Source organism: Eubalaena glacialis, chromosome 8, assembly GCF_028564815.1.
Source record: "Eubalaena glacialis isolate mEubGla1 chromosome 8, mEubGla1.1.hap2.+ XY, whole genome shotgun sequence".
Taxonomy (NCBI): Eukaryota; Metazoa; Chordata; class Mammalia; order Artiodactyla; family Balaenidae; genus Eubalaena; species Eubalaena glacialis.
The window spans coordinates 83,794,130-83,812,000 of record NC_083723.1 but is presented as its reverse complement, the minus strand read 5'-3'; the positions used below and the strand labels follow the sequence as shown (position 1 = coordinate 83,812,000).

The following is a 17,871-nucleotide window of genomic DNA, read 5'->3' as shown; positions in this document are numbered from 1 at the left end:
CTTCAAGGGAGAACAGTCACAGAATTTAACCTGATAACTTAAAAGGAAACAAAAAAAACGTTTTCCAACCAGGAGTAGTGACTAGTATCCTTCATTTCCAAGGAGACCCAAGAAGAAAAATTCTAAGGATTCATTAAGCCCAGATGCTCAAAGGAGTGGAATTAATGGCACACAAAATAAAAATGTTTTAAACTCCGAGTCTCAAAATGCAGGATCTATCACTAATAGAAAAACACACTTTAAAAGTTGTAAAATATAAGATTTTAAAATTTCAGGGACTTCCCTGGTGGCACAGCGGTTAACAATCTGCCAGCCAATGCAGGGGACACGGGTTCGAGCCCTGGTCCGGGAAGATCCCACATGCCGCAGAGAAACTAAGCCCGTGGGCCACAACGACTGAGCCTGTGTTCTAGAACCCACGAGCCACAACTACTGAACCTGCACGCCACAACTACTGAAGCCCACGTGCCTAGAGCCCGTGCTCTGCAACAAGCCACCACAATGAGAAGCCCGCGCACCGCAAAGAAGAGTAGCCCCTGCTCGCCACAACTAAAGAAAGCCCGCACACAGCAACCAAGACCCAACACAGCCAAAAATAAATAAATAAATTTATATGTATTAAAAAAAAGATTTTAAAATTTCAGTCCTTGCGCTTTTAAATGACCATAAAGTGGGTGACACACAAAAAATACTCATTTATCTTCATCTGTTAAAACCTTACCTGGAATTTCCATTTGTAAGGCATTTAGTGGGAGTGAATGATCTACCGAGGGCACTGAGGCTTTGGCGTTTAACGGATGATCTTGTACGAAGAACCAATTCAGGATTCCTGCAGCTGAAGACGGTGCAGCGTAACTTCTGTCTCCGTGGTTTCTAGGAAGTGCTGCTGACTGACTGTTTCTAGGGCAGAGCCAGGGGGCAGGTGGAAAGGTTACTTTTCAGATTCTCTTCTGTCCTACTTTGGGCTAATCATTCCTCAGTGCACATGGCTCATCTGGTAACGTTGATCAGAATAAAAATTTCATGGATTAGATCGCATATAAATGAAAGTCCGGATGTTAACTGCAGATGGACTTTTGAACATATGAAGTATTCCCTTCCTGCTTGTAAACTTCAGGAAGAAAAAGTAAGTTTCACCCAGGTTTATCAACATGGTGGTGGCGGCACGGGTCTCTTGGGTCTCCCCTTTGCCAAAAAGAGTAACTTCAGCAAATGCTGAAGTGTCCTCCGTGCTCTCCCGGCACCGCCCACAATCACTTTAGAGCCGCTCCTCGTCCACAAGCCCCCGCTAGTCTAACGGCTGGGGAAACCAAAGGAAAACAGTTCTCAGGGTGACATCAGGGTAACTGGTTTTTCACTGAGGGCTGGGTCCATAGGAGTTTTGTTCTGGGGCCCACTGTTTGGGGCAAATGGGATTGAAAGTCGGTACAAAGCTAAGAGATTGGGCCCTTGAGGAAAAGGAAGGCGGTGATTGCTGAGTTCAGAGAAACATCACTAGAGCTAATGGCTGTGCAAATACAGTGGTGCCCAACCCAGAATGAACTTTCTCAAATGCAGCACCCAACCTGCCACTTGCCCTTGGAGAGCCCTTTAAGGTCTTCCCCTGCCCTTTTAGATCAAGTCTACCCCCCTCTGCCAGGCTGACAGAGATCTCTTTTTCCAAACCTGGCCTTATTTAACAGCCTCATCTCTTGCCCATCCCCCCTTGCCATTTAGGTTCCAGCCACACCAAAGAACATTCACTGCTTCCCAGTCTTTGCCTATGTTGTTCTCCTAGGCCCTGGAGCCCTTTGTATCTAAACCCACCTCACTCCTAAAACTATCACTTAGCCTTCAGGGGAAGAGACATCTACTCACCCCTGTCAAAAAGGAGCTGGCCACCATGCTGTGCTCAAACACACTGGGCTGACCTTTGACCCAGCCTCTTTACCCTCTATGGTAACCATCCATTCTCCCCCTGCTATGTGGGTGGCATGTAGGGTGGCATGTACTGTGTGTGTACACAGTAGGCACTCAAATACTTGATGGGAAGAAGGTAGGGTTTAAAATGCAGTGTGAGGGACTTGGGTTAGTTTTGAAAGTGACTTCCCAGGGCAAGGAGCCAAAGATGTGTACATCTTGGATCTCTGGAGGCCAGTGTGAGTCTCTGCTTCGGTGTTAAAAGTCCTTAGGGCTTGTGGCTGCCCAGGACAGTTCTGGACATACCGGACATTTATGTGATTGCTAGACTTGGAGAACATCAGCCCTTCAAAGTAAAAAAATTGGGTTCCTTCCTCTGTCTTCAAAAACTCATGCTGAGGCAAAGTTTTGCACAGGACCTGTAACAAAATGAGAAAAATAGGGACAAATTAAACTCATACAACACAAAGAGTTACTAATTTGATTTAAAGGATTCTCCTTTACTCTGACCCTATGCTCTTCCCATGTTTTGGTATTAAAACGTCTTTGTAAAAAGTGACAGTGATAAGAGAAAGACAAATATCATATGATATGGTTTATATATGGAATCTAAAAAACTGATACAAATGAACTTATTTACAAAACAGAAATAGACTCACAGACATAGAAAACAAACTTACGGTTACCAAAGGGGCAAGGGGACAGGGGAGGGATAAATTAGGAGTTTGGGATTAAAATATACACACTACTATATATAAAATAGATAACCAACAAGAACCTACTGTATAGCACAGGGAACTCTACTCAATATCTTGTAATAACCTATAATGGAAAATAATCTAAAAAACAGTGCGTGTATATATATATTATATATATATATATATATATATATAAAACTGAATCACTTTGCTGTACACCTGAAACTAACACAACATTGTAAATCTATATTTCAATAAAAGGTTTTTAAAAACCAATAAATAAATAAATAAAATAAAAATAAATAAATAGAGTCCTTACTTGGCAAAATAAGAAGTGCCAAAACTTTCTAGCCATATTGGGTAGGGGAGGGGGGAGTGGGGATTGGGAAAGAAATTTCACGTGAAGAAAGCCCTAAATGTGAAAGGCAAAACTGAAAAACTCCTAGAAGATTATAGAGAATATCCTTATGACCTTGAGGTAGACAAAAGTTTCTTAAATAAAACACAAAAAGATATGATTTCCTCCAATCATAAGAGGAAAGATAAATTTGACTACATTAAGAACTCTATTCATCAAAAGAGACCATAAAGAATGAAGGTAAGTCACAGAATGAGTATTTGCAACACGCATAATTGACAAAGAAATAGTATCCAGAAATCTATCTATCTACCTATCTATATCTATATAGATTGATGTATACACACATACATACACACTCATAAAATTAAAACTCAAGCAAATAAGAAACAGATAACCTAACAGAAAAATGGTAAAAGACGAAGGCATTTCACAAAAGTGGAAATCTAAATAGTCAATAAGTAAATTAAAAAGTACTCAATTTTATTTGTACACAGGGAAATGCAAATTAAAACCCACAATGAGATACCATCTTACACCCATCAAATCAGCAGAAATTTAAATTCCTGGTGATACCAAAGCATTGGAGACAATGTGGAACGATGTTGTTCTCATTCCCTGCTGGTGGGAGGGTAAAATGGTATCATCCCTTTGAAAAACAGGTTGGCATTAACTAACAAGTTTGAAGAGATACATATTCCCATGACCCTGCAGTTTCATTCCCACATTTATACCCTAGAGAAAACATGCACAGGTGCACTGGGAGATGCATACTAGAAGGGTCAGAGCAGCACGGCTCTTCACATTCGCTTCAAACCAGAAACAGCCAATGCCCACCCACAGCAGACTGGATAAACTGTGGCACAGTCGTACAGTGGAACAGCTTATAAAGCAGTGAAAGAGAATGATCTCCTAAAACCAAAATTAAGCAGAAAAAGACAATACGAATGGTGTGATACCGTTTATACAAGTTTAAAAACAGACAAAAAATAACAATGCTGTTTGGGATACATACACAGGAAGGAGGAGGTCGAATTATAAGGAAATGATTATCTCAAAAATCAGAAAACCAAACACATCTGGAGAAGGAAGAATTATGATCTGGGAGAGACACAAGGGGCGGGGCATTTTAGGTGTGGGCAATATCCTATTTCTTACCTGGGTATTAGTTGTGTGATTGGTTAAGCTTAATGTATACGTTTCTTTTCTGTATGTATATTTTGCACTTAAGTTGCCCATCCCTTTCTTAAAGTTTTACTGGTCGAAAATCTCCAAGACGGAAGCACCTATTTGCGTGGTGCTCAATAAAAGTTGAGTCCAAGTATTTTAGAAAGAACTCAGAGTAGCCCAAGGGGAGACTTTGAGGGGCAAGAGAGGCTGGAGCTGACCTTCAGTTAAGTGTCTATCAGGGGTTCTCTCAATAATGCTTCTCCAACAATTAGAGGGGTGGGAAAGCGTGACCACAGCAAAGGTGTCACTTAGCCAGGGGGCTTGTGGAGGCCAGGGTGTCAGGGGAGAAGTTCGGGATGTTACTGTGTGGTGGACCCTGAGTGCCTGATTTAGGAATCTGGATTTAATTCTGTAGACAGTTAAGTAGACTTGGAGGATTACCATGCAGCAAAGGGACAATTAAAAATACCCTAATGTCTTAGGGAGATGATTCTGGGTGTGAGGGGTAGGGCGGACTGAGAGTAGAGAAACCGATAAAGGCTCAGGCGTAATGGACCAGGAATGATGGAAGTGAAGTCAGAAAGAGATGGAACGAAGACGAGTTACCGAGGAAGAACAGTAAGAACTTAGTGACTGAACAGACTTTTTCAAAAACTTATTTTCTGTTCTTTCCCAGCCCTTCCATTCTAAAGCTAACTCAGGAGAGATTCTGCTTTACAAGGACAAGTGGCTGGAACCACACAAGGTCAGAAGAGGACTAGCAGACACACTGATTTGATGCCGAGAGCCCGACTGAAGGCTTCAACATTCCCTGCAACTACCTGAGAGTATTGCCGGGGGTGGGGGGCCGGGGGGCGGGCAGGGAGGACACAGAGGGTGGAGGCTTTTCAGCAGCAGCAGAGTTGTTTAATGGCGAGCAAGGAGTTTTTAACTTTTCATTATGGAAATTCTCAAACATACGTGACACCAGAATAGTCTAGCGAACCCCTGTGTACTCATCTCCTGGCTTCAACAATGATCAATATTTTATCGAGTGGCTTTCGTCATTTTCCCACCCTCCACATCAATGTGCCCCAGGAGGGAAGCCAGGTCTGGTGAAGGATAAAACATATACACATTTAGAAACATTTGAATCTTAAGTTTTTGTGTTACGCTGGGATGTCAGTGGTTCCACAGCAGGTATACATGGGATCAAGAGCAAAGAGCACGACCGTCTGGCTTTCCTGCCCCGGACACTCCCTGGCCTCTGACTCCATAGCCATACGAAGTGTGTTACCTGTGCTGGATGACTAGACCTTAGCCGCCTCAACTGGAGTCGGCTGTCAGTCACGCGACTGGAAGGTCAGCTGGGGATTTGTTGATTGTGAACTTGGACAGATCAGTCCTGCTGCACAGCGGTTCCCCAAGCCTGTGATTACCACAGGAGGAGATGAGCCCTTCACAAAGTGTGGTTCCTTGGAAGAAACTGGCTCTATAATCATGCTCCTTCCAGATGTGGCCAGGTTTGATCACTGCAACTCCCATCCTATCAGAATGAAGAGCAGGCAGCTCTGACCTGGGAGACGATGGGGGACCATCCCCTCACCACGGCAGAGCCTGAAGCGCAGCTGGAACAGGTCCTCGGAAAATGGAGATGTTGGCGGCGTCCAGCTCTACTGCCCGAGTCACCTTGTCAGCTCCAGGCAGCAACAATCCACGCTGTAAGAACACCGGTACCTTAAATTTAACCCTGTACTCAAGGCAGCGCACATTCCTGGGAGCAAAGACATTTGTCTCCTTCTTCTGTGAAGCTGTTTTGCAAAACAGCTGTAAGGAAACCATGGTACATGGAAATACATATGTGAAAATGTGCTAGGAGTCCTCAGTGGAAATGTCAAGGTTATTTTGAAGCTCACCAGTACGGATGGAAAAATGGGTTGCTGGGGACAACATCCTAGCCCCCTGGGGATTTCTGTCCGTGAGCATGTGACAAGATGTTACTGCACGACCAAACTCCGTTTGGTTGTACTTTGTGCAGCCCCAGGCACTAAACATTCTTGCTGCGAGGGTCACCACCTCACAAACTGAAGCACCACCGTAAGTATTTTCAAAATGAGAGAGTAAAAAGAACGAGCAATGAGTCCTTTAGTTCCGCTGGTTTCCTAATAAACGAGGCTGGCCCTTCTGTCCAACTGTGAAGCAGGCCAGAAACCACACTGACAACATGAAGGGTACTTCTAGAAAAACAGGCCAAGTCCACTGTATGCAGGACAAACAGGATAATTTTATTCTCATTTTTCCTTAAAATAAAGATACAGTAGAAGTTTTACAATTCAGTATGATTGGATGTCATTTATAATTTTAACATTTTTAAAAAAACAAATGACAACAGAAACAAAAGACTCGTACAAATTATAAAACTACTAGAGCAAAGAGAAACTACCTTTCCGATCAAAACATGTACCACAGCTCTAAACTTCCTAAGAAAACTTTCTAAGATTTCTAAGCTAAACTTTCTTAGAAAGGGGTTTGTGGAAAGCCTTTAATCTCAAGTATTTAAACTATTCCTGTGCCCACTAAATGCTTTCATCAACTTGTTAATCACATGCTTCCTAAATTTAGGAACCAGTGATCAAGTGGCCTGAAACAAGTCTTGATCCTATATTTCCAGCTATAAATTATTAATATTTCAAGAAAACAATATATTTTCTAAGCACGTAAGTTTTCTAAAAACTTCAATTACCTTTTCTGGCTCAGTACCTGACTGAAATGTTCAAATATTCATATTGCACACAAAAAAATTTGAGCAGCATACTATATGAGTGTGAGAAGCTGATGAAAAATAAGATTGAGGAAAATCCCTAAGTTGTGTCCCATTTAACATGATTTAAATATATAGTTTCTATATCTTTAATTAATATTAAGTAAAAAGGTAATCTTTAGAACAACACAGAAATACAAATGCATTAGCGTTTTACAAAATATATTCAACCCCTTATACGTGCAACAATCTTTTAGTCTTGGAGCTGCCATACAAGGGAGCTAGTTTCTTCTCCTTCATATGAAAGCAGGAAGTCATGTGTACAAAGTTATTTATATGAGAAGAATAAAGATCCACATTCCTTTTCTTTGTCCTTGACAAATATTTATGGAATGTTGGAAATGATGAAAAAACAATTCCAATGTTATGAAGTCCAAAGACTTGGAATGAAAAAACTCGTAGTGGCACGCTGAGCTACACAGAATGACAATCATCTTCTAGAAACTAGGGTTGCGTTCTCTATCGTGTTTAGAGGCTACCACAGAACTGGGTGGAAAGGCCATGAATGCCGTGCCACCTCTGGTCAAACAATCAGAGCATGCAAATGTCAATGCCATCTCAAGAGTCCCAACCAACTCCCTGATAAAATAACAGGCAACACTTACCGGCTACCAGCCTAACAGGCTACTTTCCCAAACTACTGAAGCAGATAAAAGTTCAAGGGGTTCAGGATAAGTCCACTGGCCCCTCACAGGGCTGTGCGCTCCTAAACTCATCACCAGGCCTCAGGGAAAAGGACCACTGGCTCTAACTTCCACAAAACAAATTAAAAACAAAAACTGCCTGCCAGGGAGATAAAGTTAAAGCCTCGTTTTAAAACTTGTAACTAGCAGATGAAAAATTTAAGTTCTTCATAAAAGAATTCTTATAACCTTTAGCATATTAAATACTGCTCTCGGGCTTCCCTGGTGGCACAGTGGTTAAGAATCAGCCTGCCAATGCAGGGGACATGGGTTTGAGCCCTGGTCCGGGAAGATCCCACATGCCGCAGAGCAACTAAGCCCGTGCGCCACAACTACTGAGCCTGCGCTCTAGAGCCTGTGAGCCGCAACTACTGAGCCCACATGCCAAACTACTGAAGCCCGTGCTCCTAGAGCCCATGCTCCACAACAAGAGAAGCCACCACAATGAGAAGCCCGCGCACCGCAATGAAGAGTAGCCCCCGCACGCCGCAACTAGAGAAAGCCTGCGCGCAGCTACGAAGACCCAACACAGCCAAAAATAAATAAATTTATACCAAAAGAAAAAAAAAATACTGCTCTCAAAGTACTTTCATTCAGATTTTAAAGGACCTTGTCTCTCGGCTTTGCAACTTCTCACCTCTCCCTTCCTAATTTGTTTTCTCTTTGCCTTTCTAAGTAAATTATTCTAAAAAAAATAAACAACAAAAAAACAATGCTTAATATAGGACTTGGAAAGCAAGATAAGGTTGAGGAAATCACGTCATATGCTCTGGTTTGCTGCCCAAAGATATAGCAGCTGTGTTTCTTAAAGCAAAAAGTAGAAGAGAACTGTATTTTAGGGCCTGGGGGCTAGTAAATCACTAACAGATTTGGGGATAGACTATTCATACTGGTTATGTGAGCCAAATGCAGATGCAAAATAACCCTAAGCCATACTGTGACAGGCAACTTTTCCTATTCACTTAACTCAGGACACTTGGGCCAGCTTTAACCCTCTTTCCTTTACCTATGTCATCGTCATTACAGCGCCTAGTAGGAATTAAAGCACACCAGGGACTTTTTCCAAACACTCTTTTTAAGTCACCTGGCAGCAGCGAGGTCTCCACCAAGCTATGGATGCAGTCTGTGTTGCCTGGCACACTCTGAAAAAGCCTGGCTGACCCTAGCTCCCTCGGGCCTACATAAACGCACTCAGTTCTCAGGCAAAAACACTGTGGCCCAGCAAAGCACACACCTTTCCCAGGGACTTGTCCGAAGACAGCCACACCAGTGTTGGCTACTATTGCTCACAGAGCCAGTGGCTGGAGGAGGCTACTGCTTCCGGGCTGGATGCTGGGCTGGAGCCCGGAACCCAAACTTGAAGCACGTAGGCTCCCGGGACCAGGGGCCAGGCTTCCTGCCTGCAACTGTGCTGGCTGCCCCAGGGCCCCCCACCAACAGTGTAATAGCCTGCACTCCCTGAAGACGCCCATACCTTCTAGAACCTGAAGGAAATAGAGTTATGGTCTTTTGACCGTTTCTATGACAAAAGTTCTATCTTCTAAAATACTCGCTTTATGTTGAAAGCCAGTTAAAAATGACCACTGTTAAATAAGAGTTGAACTCTTAACCAGAAACATGAACAGAAAGTTCCATTAAGGTGTATATAAAATAGGGAGTAAGTGATACTAAAGCAAAGTTAAATTTTATGGAACTTGTTTTATTTCAGTGGGATTCCAAAGTGGATTGGACTTCTTTGAATAGTGAGAGATGAGAATTCACCCCAATCATACAAGCCATACAAACGAAAGGAGGAACCAGCAGCGTGCTGGCTGACCCCTCACAGCACTCGTAGCGCCGTGAACAGCCCCGCAGTCGAGAGTAGCAACTGCGCACCGATGCACTATCACACTCTACCCAACAATGCGGCCTCACCAAACAATAAGATGTTAGTTTCAGTGCAACTTTAAAGTACCTTTCAAAGTTTTGCTTGGTACTACTTTCTTCTCTTCAAATAGTATTTCCTGAGAAAGCTAACTTTCCTAGCAGAAGTGGAATTAATAGAGTTCTCACAATAAGCCCTTTACCTTGAGTTATTATACTCAAAGGGAAGTACGCTTTTAGGTGTGCAGGACTTGTGTTAAAACACAAATTGGAAAATTTAGGGATATTTAGATTATGTCCCTAGTTTCATTTCACATGCCCTAGTAGTGCTTCTTACGCAAACATTTCTTAAAGGATAAATCAAATATAATCAAGCGTCCTCCCTAATTAGGTCCCCGATTTTCTCAATACTCTTCATAGCAAATGTAGATTATACTCATGATGTATTTTCCAAGTATCCTTTGTTACTGAAAAAGCAGTCTGTTGCCTGTAAGTACTCCCTGAGAACACCCATCCAAAGTCCCCTTGAAAAGCAAATGAGAGCTGAGCCTGGCAGCCACATGAGGTCTAGCTGTGTAAAACTCTTCAGTAGTGAGCACACCTGTGTCTAAAATGAACCCAGGTGTCCTTCATGAAACATGACTGATGTCATGGCTGTAGTTTTCTTCTCTTGCTTTTCTAAATGTGAGCCAAGATGAGATTTCTATTTAATATTTACAGATCATCTTGCTTTTCTTTCATAAATACTTTTGGAAGGGGGTAGAGATTGATTACATGAGGATTTTCTATCGGGGAAGTAGGAAGGCCAAGCGCCCTGAAAAGCTTTATGAAGATTAAGACTAAGAAAAAACCTGTAAGTCTGTAAACACCCAATGGAAAACTGTTCAAAAGAAGAAATAGAAGGCACAAACTCTGGGTTAAAAAATGAATGTAAAGATTGCAACATTACTACAGTCAATAGAACTAACACCTAGATCTTTAAAAGTCTTGCCCTAAATACACACTCAGTTAAACTGCTTGAACACCGCTATAACCGTCACCATGCTATTTCTTTGCACATCTACTTGAACAATTAGGAAAAGGAAGAAAGCACAGTGACACTCCTTGATACCTCAAAGCAAGTGCTTAGGATTGGGAATGAATAAATTAAAAGCACAAAACAAAACACTCCATCCTCAGAACTACCACCTCTGACTTCCACGGTTTCTAGGAGGAAGTGAAGTGATAAATGTGTTTTGTGGGTAGAAAACCAACAAACAAAAAATCCTCATATAACTCAGCAAGATAATAATGAAGGGCTGGATTATAGGGCCCCTTACTGTTAAATGTAAGCACATTTTAGGGCCCACTTTAGAGAAATTAAAATAGTAATATAACTTAATCTTAGCACATATAAATATCCATCTGGATATTCAAACAGCAACAACAGAACAAAATCTACACCAAGTAAAAACTTTTCTAAAGTAAACAAATGTATAATATCAGAACTCAAAATTCATTAGAACGTTCACTGTGTTTTAATCAGGCTCAGACTGAAATAAAAGTAGTCAATTTAAACCCCAACCTGGGAAGCCGTCCATGCTACGGTTGTGGTTTCGTCTTTTCAGCATCCCGTGACATTCATTTACACAGAGGGCAACCGTCCATGTAAACAGTTCGACCTATCGGTCCCTGCTGTGGACCTGTGGTCGATGAAGAGGAACAGTCTGGGAGCAGCAGACAGACAGGGGACGCTTAAACCTAAGAAAGCGACAGCAGCTTCTGGGTGGCTTGCTCCGCTCAGGGTTTCCCGTCAGGCAGCTCAGTGAGACTCTGTGGCGTGGAACTGGTGAAAGTAGAAAGCCATGAAGACATGGCTGTCTTTGCACTGGAAAAAGCTCCTCCAACTGACTGGCCTGAATGGAAAGAAGGGGAAAAACAAAAGGAAAAATGTCTTCACTTTTGTTAAGAGACACTGAAAAACCAGTGTTAAATAATCAATGTTAATTAACTGCAACCGATATGTTAATAGTTACTAAAATACCATTTACACTTCTAGTTTCAAAATAATCCCTTACCATGGGAATGTCTAAGAGGAACCTGGATAATGCCAGGGTGTAAGACCCTGCTCTCCTAAGCATTTTGAAGATCTTGAGCAAACTCTTTCCTTAATACCCACTGTGCCAGGCCAGTGGTTCTCAGCACTGGCTGTGCAGCAGAATGACTTGGAGAGCTGAAAAAGTCCTATGAGCTCTCTGTACCCTAAACCCAAGTTGATACCTAAAAACCACCTGCAGGGAAGAATTGTTAGGCTGCTTAGGGAAATTTGTTTTTGTCATCTAAAACGATGTTGCATCAAATGAAGACACACAGAGCTCTATCTGCCTGAGGTCTGTTTTGTTTTTAAGAGCGTTATCTCAAAAGCTGGTGTTAAAGTGAAATTATTTAAGTTGAATCATACATATTCACTATTCTTGAAGAAGGGAGTGTGGAAGAAGAGAATAGGCCTTAGAATTTAAATATCAGCAGCATCACTAAAAATTAACTAACAACTGACATCATATAACTATGATGTAGAATTTTCCTACTTTTCCATAGTGATGGGGCTATGTGCCTTGTGTTTCTCTTCTAAGACGAGTGTGTGGAGCAGTTCTCTCACCCTGTCTATCTCTGGATATACAGGACGTTAGAGCTACGAGGACCCCTGCATAGAGATCACTTAGTTCTGGGGCTTTTGAGTTGTGTTCAGTAAGGGTTAGCCAAGCTCTCTCAGGAGCTAAGAAAGGAGACGGGTCCTATTTTCAATACTGATATGACAAAGCAAACGTAGCCAAATGTAAATAATCAGTGAATCTGAGATAACTGGGAGTTCCTTGTACACTGTTGCACAATTTAAGTTTGAAATAATATAAAAATAACAAGCTAAAAATATAGAAAAGAGGGAACAAGAAGTTTCTTTAGAAAGGATATGGAATAATCTTCAAAATATTTTAAGTGAAAAAAGGTACAGAAGGGTGTATACAACAGCATGCTACCATTTGTCTGGCTTTGGTATCAGGGTAATACTAGGCTCAGTAAATGAGTTGGGGAGTATTACCTCAACCATTACTTTCTGAAAGAGTTGGTATAACAATAGCATTATTCCTGAAATGTTTGATAAAATTCATAAGTGAAGTCATCTGTGCTTAGATTGTATTTAAAACCTTGTGGCAAGCTTTTAAATTTTAATTCAACTTATTTAATAGATATAGGGCTATTCAGATTTTCTATTTCTTTACTGCATTGGTTTTGGCGATTTGAGTTTTTCAAGGAAATTGTAGATTTTACCTAAGTTGTTGAAAAATTGACATAAAATTATTCACAATATTCTTATTATCCTTTTAATTTCTGTAAGATCTATAGTGGTGTCCCCTCTTTCATGCCCAATACTGGTAATTTGTATCTTCTTTTTCTCTTTATTAGTCTAAAAGGTTTCACTAATGTTGTTGATTTTTTCATAAAAACAACTGTTGGTTTCACTGATCTTCTTTATTGTGTGATACTACCTTAAAAGACGGCAGCTCCTAATGCCTACTTTATTATTATGGCTCTCTACTATTTATAAAGAACTGTGGGCTGGGACTTCCCTGGTGGCACAGTGGTTGGGAATCCGCCTGCCAATGCAGGGGACACGGGTTCGAGCCCTGGTCTGGGGAAGATCCCACATGCCGCGGAGCAACTAAGCCTGTGTGCCACAACTACTGAGCCTGCACTCTAGAGCCCAGGAGCCACAACTACTGAGCCCGCGCGCCTAGAGCCCAGGAGCCACAACTACTGAGCCCGCGCGCCTAGAGCCCGTGCTCCACAACAAGAAGCCACCGCAATGAGAAGCCCGCGCACTGCAACGAAGAGTAGCCCCTGCTGGCCGCAGCTAGAGAAAGCCCGCGCGCAGCCAAAAATAAATAAATAAATAAATTAAAAAAAAAAAAAAGAACTGTGGGCAGCTCAGGGAATGGAGGGAAAACTCCAGAGAAGATTGAATCCTGGTAACAGAACAGATAGGACAAAATTTGCTAAACTTGGTTTGACATTATCTAGTGCCACAAGAATTGTTGTAATGAATAAGACCAAAATTTAAAACAAAAACTTCTGTATTTGACCATCTTGCATTATTATGTGATACACAGATCTCTACAACTTTATGTCTTTATCAATGACATATTGAGGATAGAGAAGAGATGTGTTATGATTCCAATCTGTTCCTGCCTAAGACATCCTTACCAACAGCTTTTCCTGTTTGCACAACATTCCGACTCGTTGTGACCATGACGTTTCCAAGTTTTTTGCCACGTTCACTGTTTTGAACAGAACTGAGTAAAGGAGAGAAATGTTAAGTACAATTTTAAAAAATCCCTCAGGTATACATTCACCACTCCATAACCACCCCGCAAATCAGTACTGAGGAAAGAAGCTAAATAATTCATTATTTGTTATGCATCAATTAATTTACTAACATTTTAAGCATGTGAATTTTCAGAAAACACTAAAAGAATATGCAGATGAGCCAAAAAGTGGTAAGGGCGTAAGGATGTATGCTTAACTCTCCCTAGAGTCACAATATGCTAAAGTAACTTCACCAGAATAAAAATGGCAAATCCGGCTATTAGTTCACACCATTCTCCATGAAACAGCAGTGTTTTCACTTTGAAACATACACACTGCTGAGCTAGAGAATGTTATGCACATATTTGGTTACTATTTGAAGCACAAGTCTGTGAAGTAGAGAAAAACAATTCCCAATTAGCAATGAAACACATGGCATCAATTCAGACGTAAGAATGTTCCTAGTATTTTCCCTAAATACTCACTGTGAGAATCTTAACTTCATGTCTGACACTGAATACTGGCCTTGGAAAGGATGGCTGTAAAACAAAGTTTGAGTTTAGACTATGCGTATTTCACCCATAGCTGCAACACAGTTATCACACGGAAGAATCAGGAAACCTCGCAGGGGTGACTCAGCCGGGTGGCAGTGCTCCAAATGCGATATAGGAAACAGGGCTTTGATCACAGCTCTCCACTTACAGTTATGTAAGTCCCTCTGAGCTTATGTCCTTGTTTGTAAAATAGCTGTGCTTTTTTTCTTGGGTGGGGATGGTTTGTTTTAGTGCTGCCCTAATGTTCTGATTTACCTGGTCTGGGGTGCGGCCCAAGCACCGACATTTTAAAATCAGGCAACCTGATCAACTTTACACTATAAAACAAGGCATCAATAAATATTCAAATTCTTATCTCATACGCAGGGGTCTCTCTGTCAATGTCTAACAAAGCAAGTGACCCTAGTGAAATTTGTAGCCACTTATTGAAATATCAAAATGCTATTTATGGCTTTTCAAATGACAACAAATTGATATATTGGCCATATTAAGCATATGTTAACAACCCCTCTTTTTCTGGATTTCTGAATGACCGGTTGGAAAGAATTGAGAGATTAGTTCATCATTCTCTATTCCTGCAAACGCTGTGCTTAAAGGATGAAACATGCCTGCTGCTTTTAAGGGAAGTCAGAGGACTACCTTCTCTGATCTTTAGGAGTTGAAGAAAGGGTTTCATAGATCTCAAACCTTACATTTAGTTTTGAATATTTCTAAATTATACCCCCTGGTGACAGCTGAAGACTATCATTTCTTGTTTTGAATTTGGTAAAAATATTGAAAATCTGCGGATGGTCATATCTGCATAATTTCCCTACCTTTTTTTTTTCTGGTCCTTTTCTTCAGCTTTCTCCTCAATCTAAGTAACCGCCATTTATTTACATATTTTTAAAAGCATTGTTTTTACATTCCTTTAAAACACATTCCAGCTAATCCTCATATGGACCTGCAACACAGTTTGTCGAGCTGCTTCAAGTTAAACGCACTACAGCAGACGCAGGGGCTGAGTAAAGATCTGACCAGGCTAAAGGTCAGAGTACCGGGGAGGAGACCAAACTGTGAACAGTCACTCCCCCAGCACTGCCACAAGGAGCGCCACCAGGCAAACAAACTCACATCTGTTTCCCCTCATTACTCTTTAGAACACAGACCTTGTGGTTAGTGAGGGAGAAAACTCTGAACTCTTAGTCCTTTCATTTAATACCATTAAAACGCTTGTGCCTTTTAATTCTCTGTGTTTACCACACCCAAATGGCAACATAGGTTTCTGCTACAGCCCAGTATGAGGATTAAATTCCCCCAAATCGGTCCTGAACCTACTCATTGTTCTTGATAGGTACAAAATATTGGCAGACATGTTCTCCCAAACCCTGCTTCCTTACAGATGCTTCTGCAAGTTACTATGACATAATTCCTGGTTTTTGTGTTTGTAGCACCACTTAAATCACATCCCCAGTTGAGCTAAGTTTACCCTAGTTCCCAAATAATATGGTAATCAGTACTAAGCTGATTTTTGTCAGATTCTCACCGAGAAGTAAAGTTTAAAATACAAATGAAAACAAACGTTCAGCGTATACTTGTAAATAAAAAATTAAATTTTTTAATTTAGAAAAGTTCCCAAGATGTACGCATTATATTAATTGATCTCCTTAGACACTACTCTGCCATTCACACAGTATTATTTCTTAATGGCCCCACTCCCCAGCATGTTTAAATGTCTTTTACACGGGATAAAGTCTTTGCCCAGCAGTCGACACTGTGACAGGTATTAAATTTTGTTGGATCTTAGAATCTGATGTGGAAACTGCATCAGATTTGACTGCAAATCTAGGAGTTCAAATATTAACTTTAGTTGTTCACACTTCATATTTTAAAATAACCTCTCAGTTTTAACCAGTGCTATTTCCCTCAAGGCTTCTGTCTTGCTTGACCATTCTGCTGAGGCACAGATCCAGGGAAAGGGAGGGAAGAACCATGAGGTAGGAGCATCCTCACAGGCCAGGACTTTGTCTCCAAATCACGCTGGAAGCTGGGAGAAATGTTAGTGCTTCCAAAATGCCTTGTGCTTTGTGGGTAAGAAGTGTCAATAGGAAAGCAGTTTTCAGCTGCTTCTCTGTACTTGGGAGCCTTTTTATAAAAATCTACTCAGGGAGATTCTTGAAGATATTCACAATATCATCAGAGTTAAGATATGATTTTCTTTATGTTGGGCCACACTTACTAAGTGAACCACCTCTATCAACCTTCAGAGGATGTGCTTACTTCGGATTTATTTCTGCAAGTGCTGGATGCTTGTTGCTGTTCCAGACCCTGTAGTTGTGAGTGTTCTTCCATGCTGTAACAAAGGTCGTCCCATAGTCTGATAAGATCTTTTCATTATCTGTCAAGTAAATATTTGAAGGTTGAGCTGGACTGTAGCCAGTCAGGGATGTAAAGATTAATAACCTAAACCAGTCAAGAAATGGCTTTAGCCTCCCTGTCCCCCTGCTTTCTTGGGGAGACAGCCTACCAGATGTCAGGAATCTTGGGTCTAATTCTAGAAATCCTGTTAAGAAGCGACGTGGCCTTTGGTAAGTCACTTACTCACTTAGAATTTCATTTTTCTTACTAGAAAATAAGGGGGTTGAGCCAAATATTTTCTAAGGTTCCTTAAAACTCCAAAATATTTCCAAGTTCTCCTTACCAAGGTAAGGAGGCATTGTATTATTTATTAAAATCTATAGGCTGGACAGTGGGTTAAACATACTGATGTATACACGTGGAGCAGGCAATTAGGGTATCTTTTCATCTTTTCACAAATGCCATTTTGCTAAGAAAGGCAATTAGAAAGAATACATTAATTGGTTCTTTTTAGACACTATTTACTTTTCTTTGCCTCACTATTCAGTGAAACTTACTCCTGAGTTTCCATGCATTTCACAGTCAAAATACTTAAAATAACAAGGGGATTTTCATATATTTAATGCTTAAAACTTTTTGGCTTTATCACCATCGAGGGGAAGCTTCAATGCGGAGCGTTTCTTCTACTTGGAAGAATAGAAAAGGTTTCGAGGACTGATTCAAATGGCTATTGCTTCCTATGTTAACTTCAAGTTGCTTGCTTTGAGGGTGAAACGTGACTTTTTTTGCTGGGAGAGGAAGAGAAGGACATAACACGGTTCTGTATGCAGCATAAGGAAGTTCTTTTAAGAACTTACTCCTCAAACAGCTCACTGGACTGAATTTCCTTTAAGAGCTTGGGCCTGAGCCAGACTTCTTGGGCTGAAGTCCCAGCTCAGCCTCTTACCAGGTGGAAGAGCAAGCTATTTAACCTCTCTATGCCTCACTTTCTCTTCTGTAAAATGAGGATGACACAGTATCTATCTCTAGGATTGCTGGGAAGATGAAATGAGTTAGCAGATGTTAAGTGCTCAAAAAAGGGGGTGCTGCATATGTTACACGTTGCCCCCAAAAGTTAGCTACTATGTATTATTCAGTGCTCACAGCTACCGGGGCAAATATTTTTAAG

General features: G+C 41.1%; 1 protein-coding gene across 5 annotated transcripts in view; it reads right to left on the bottom strand.

Annotated features, from left to right (window-relative positions):
* Window positions 1-2,294: 2,294 nt before the first annotated feature.
* The window catches only part of AVL9 (AVL9 cell migration associated), a 66,593-nt gene continuing 51,016 nt past the window's right edge, over window positions 2,295-17,871 (bottom strand). The window contains exons 13-18 of one of the 5 annotated variants that reach the window (XR_009701863.1): window positions 16,626-16,743; window positions 14,298-14,351; window positions 13,711-13,799; window positions 11,036-11,366; window positions 5,402-5,823; window positions 2,295-2,318 (exon numbers count right to left, since the gene is read on the bottom strand). Coding sequence is in view for 3 of the 5 variants with exons in the window: in XM_061198654.1 (XP_061054637.1) it covers window positions 11,251-11,366; window positions 13,711-13,799; window positions 14,298-14,351; window positions 16,626-16,743 (377 nt within the window). In the remaining 2 variants the exon portion in view is untranslated. Of the gene's footprint in view, window positions 2,319-5,401; window positions 5,824-6,249; window positions 6,405-6,495; window positions 11,367-13,710; window positions 13,800-14,297; window positions 14,352-16,625; window positions 16,744-17,871 lie in introns of those variants that run through there. The other 4 variants (XR_009701862.1, XM_061198654.1, XM_061198652.1 and 1 more) reach the window with 4 other exon arrangements.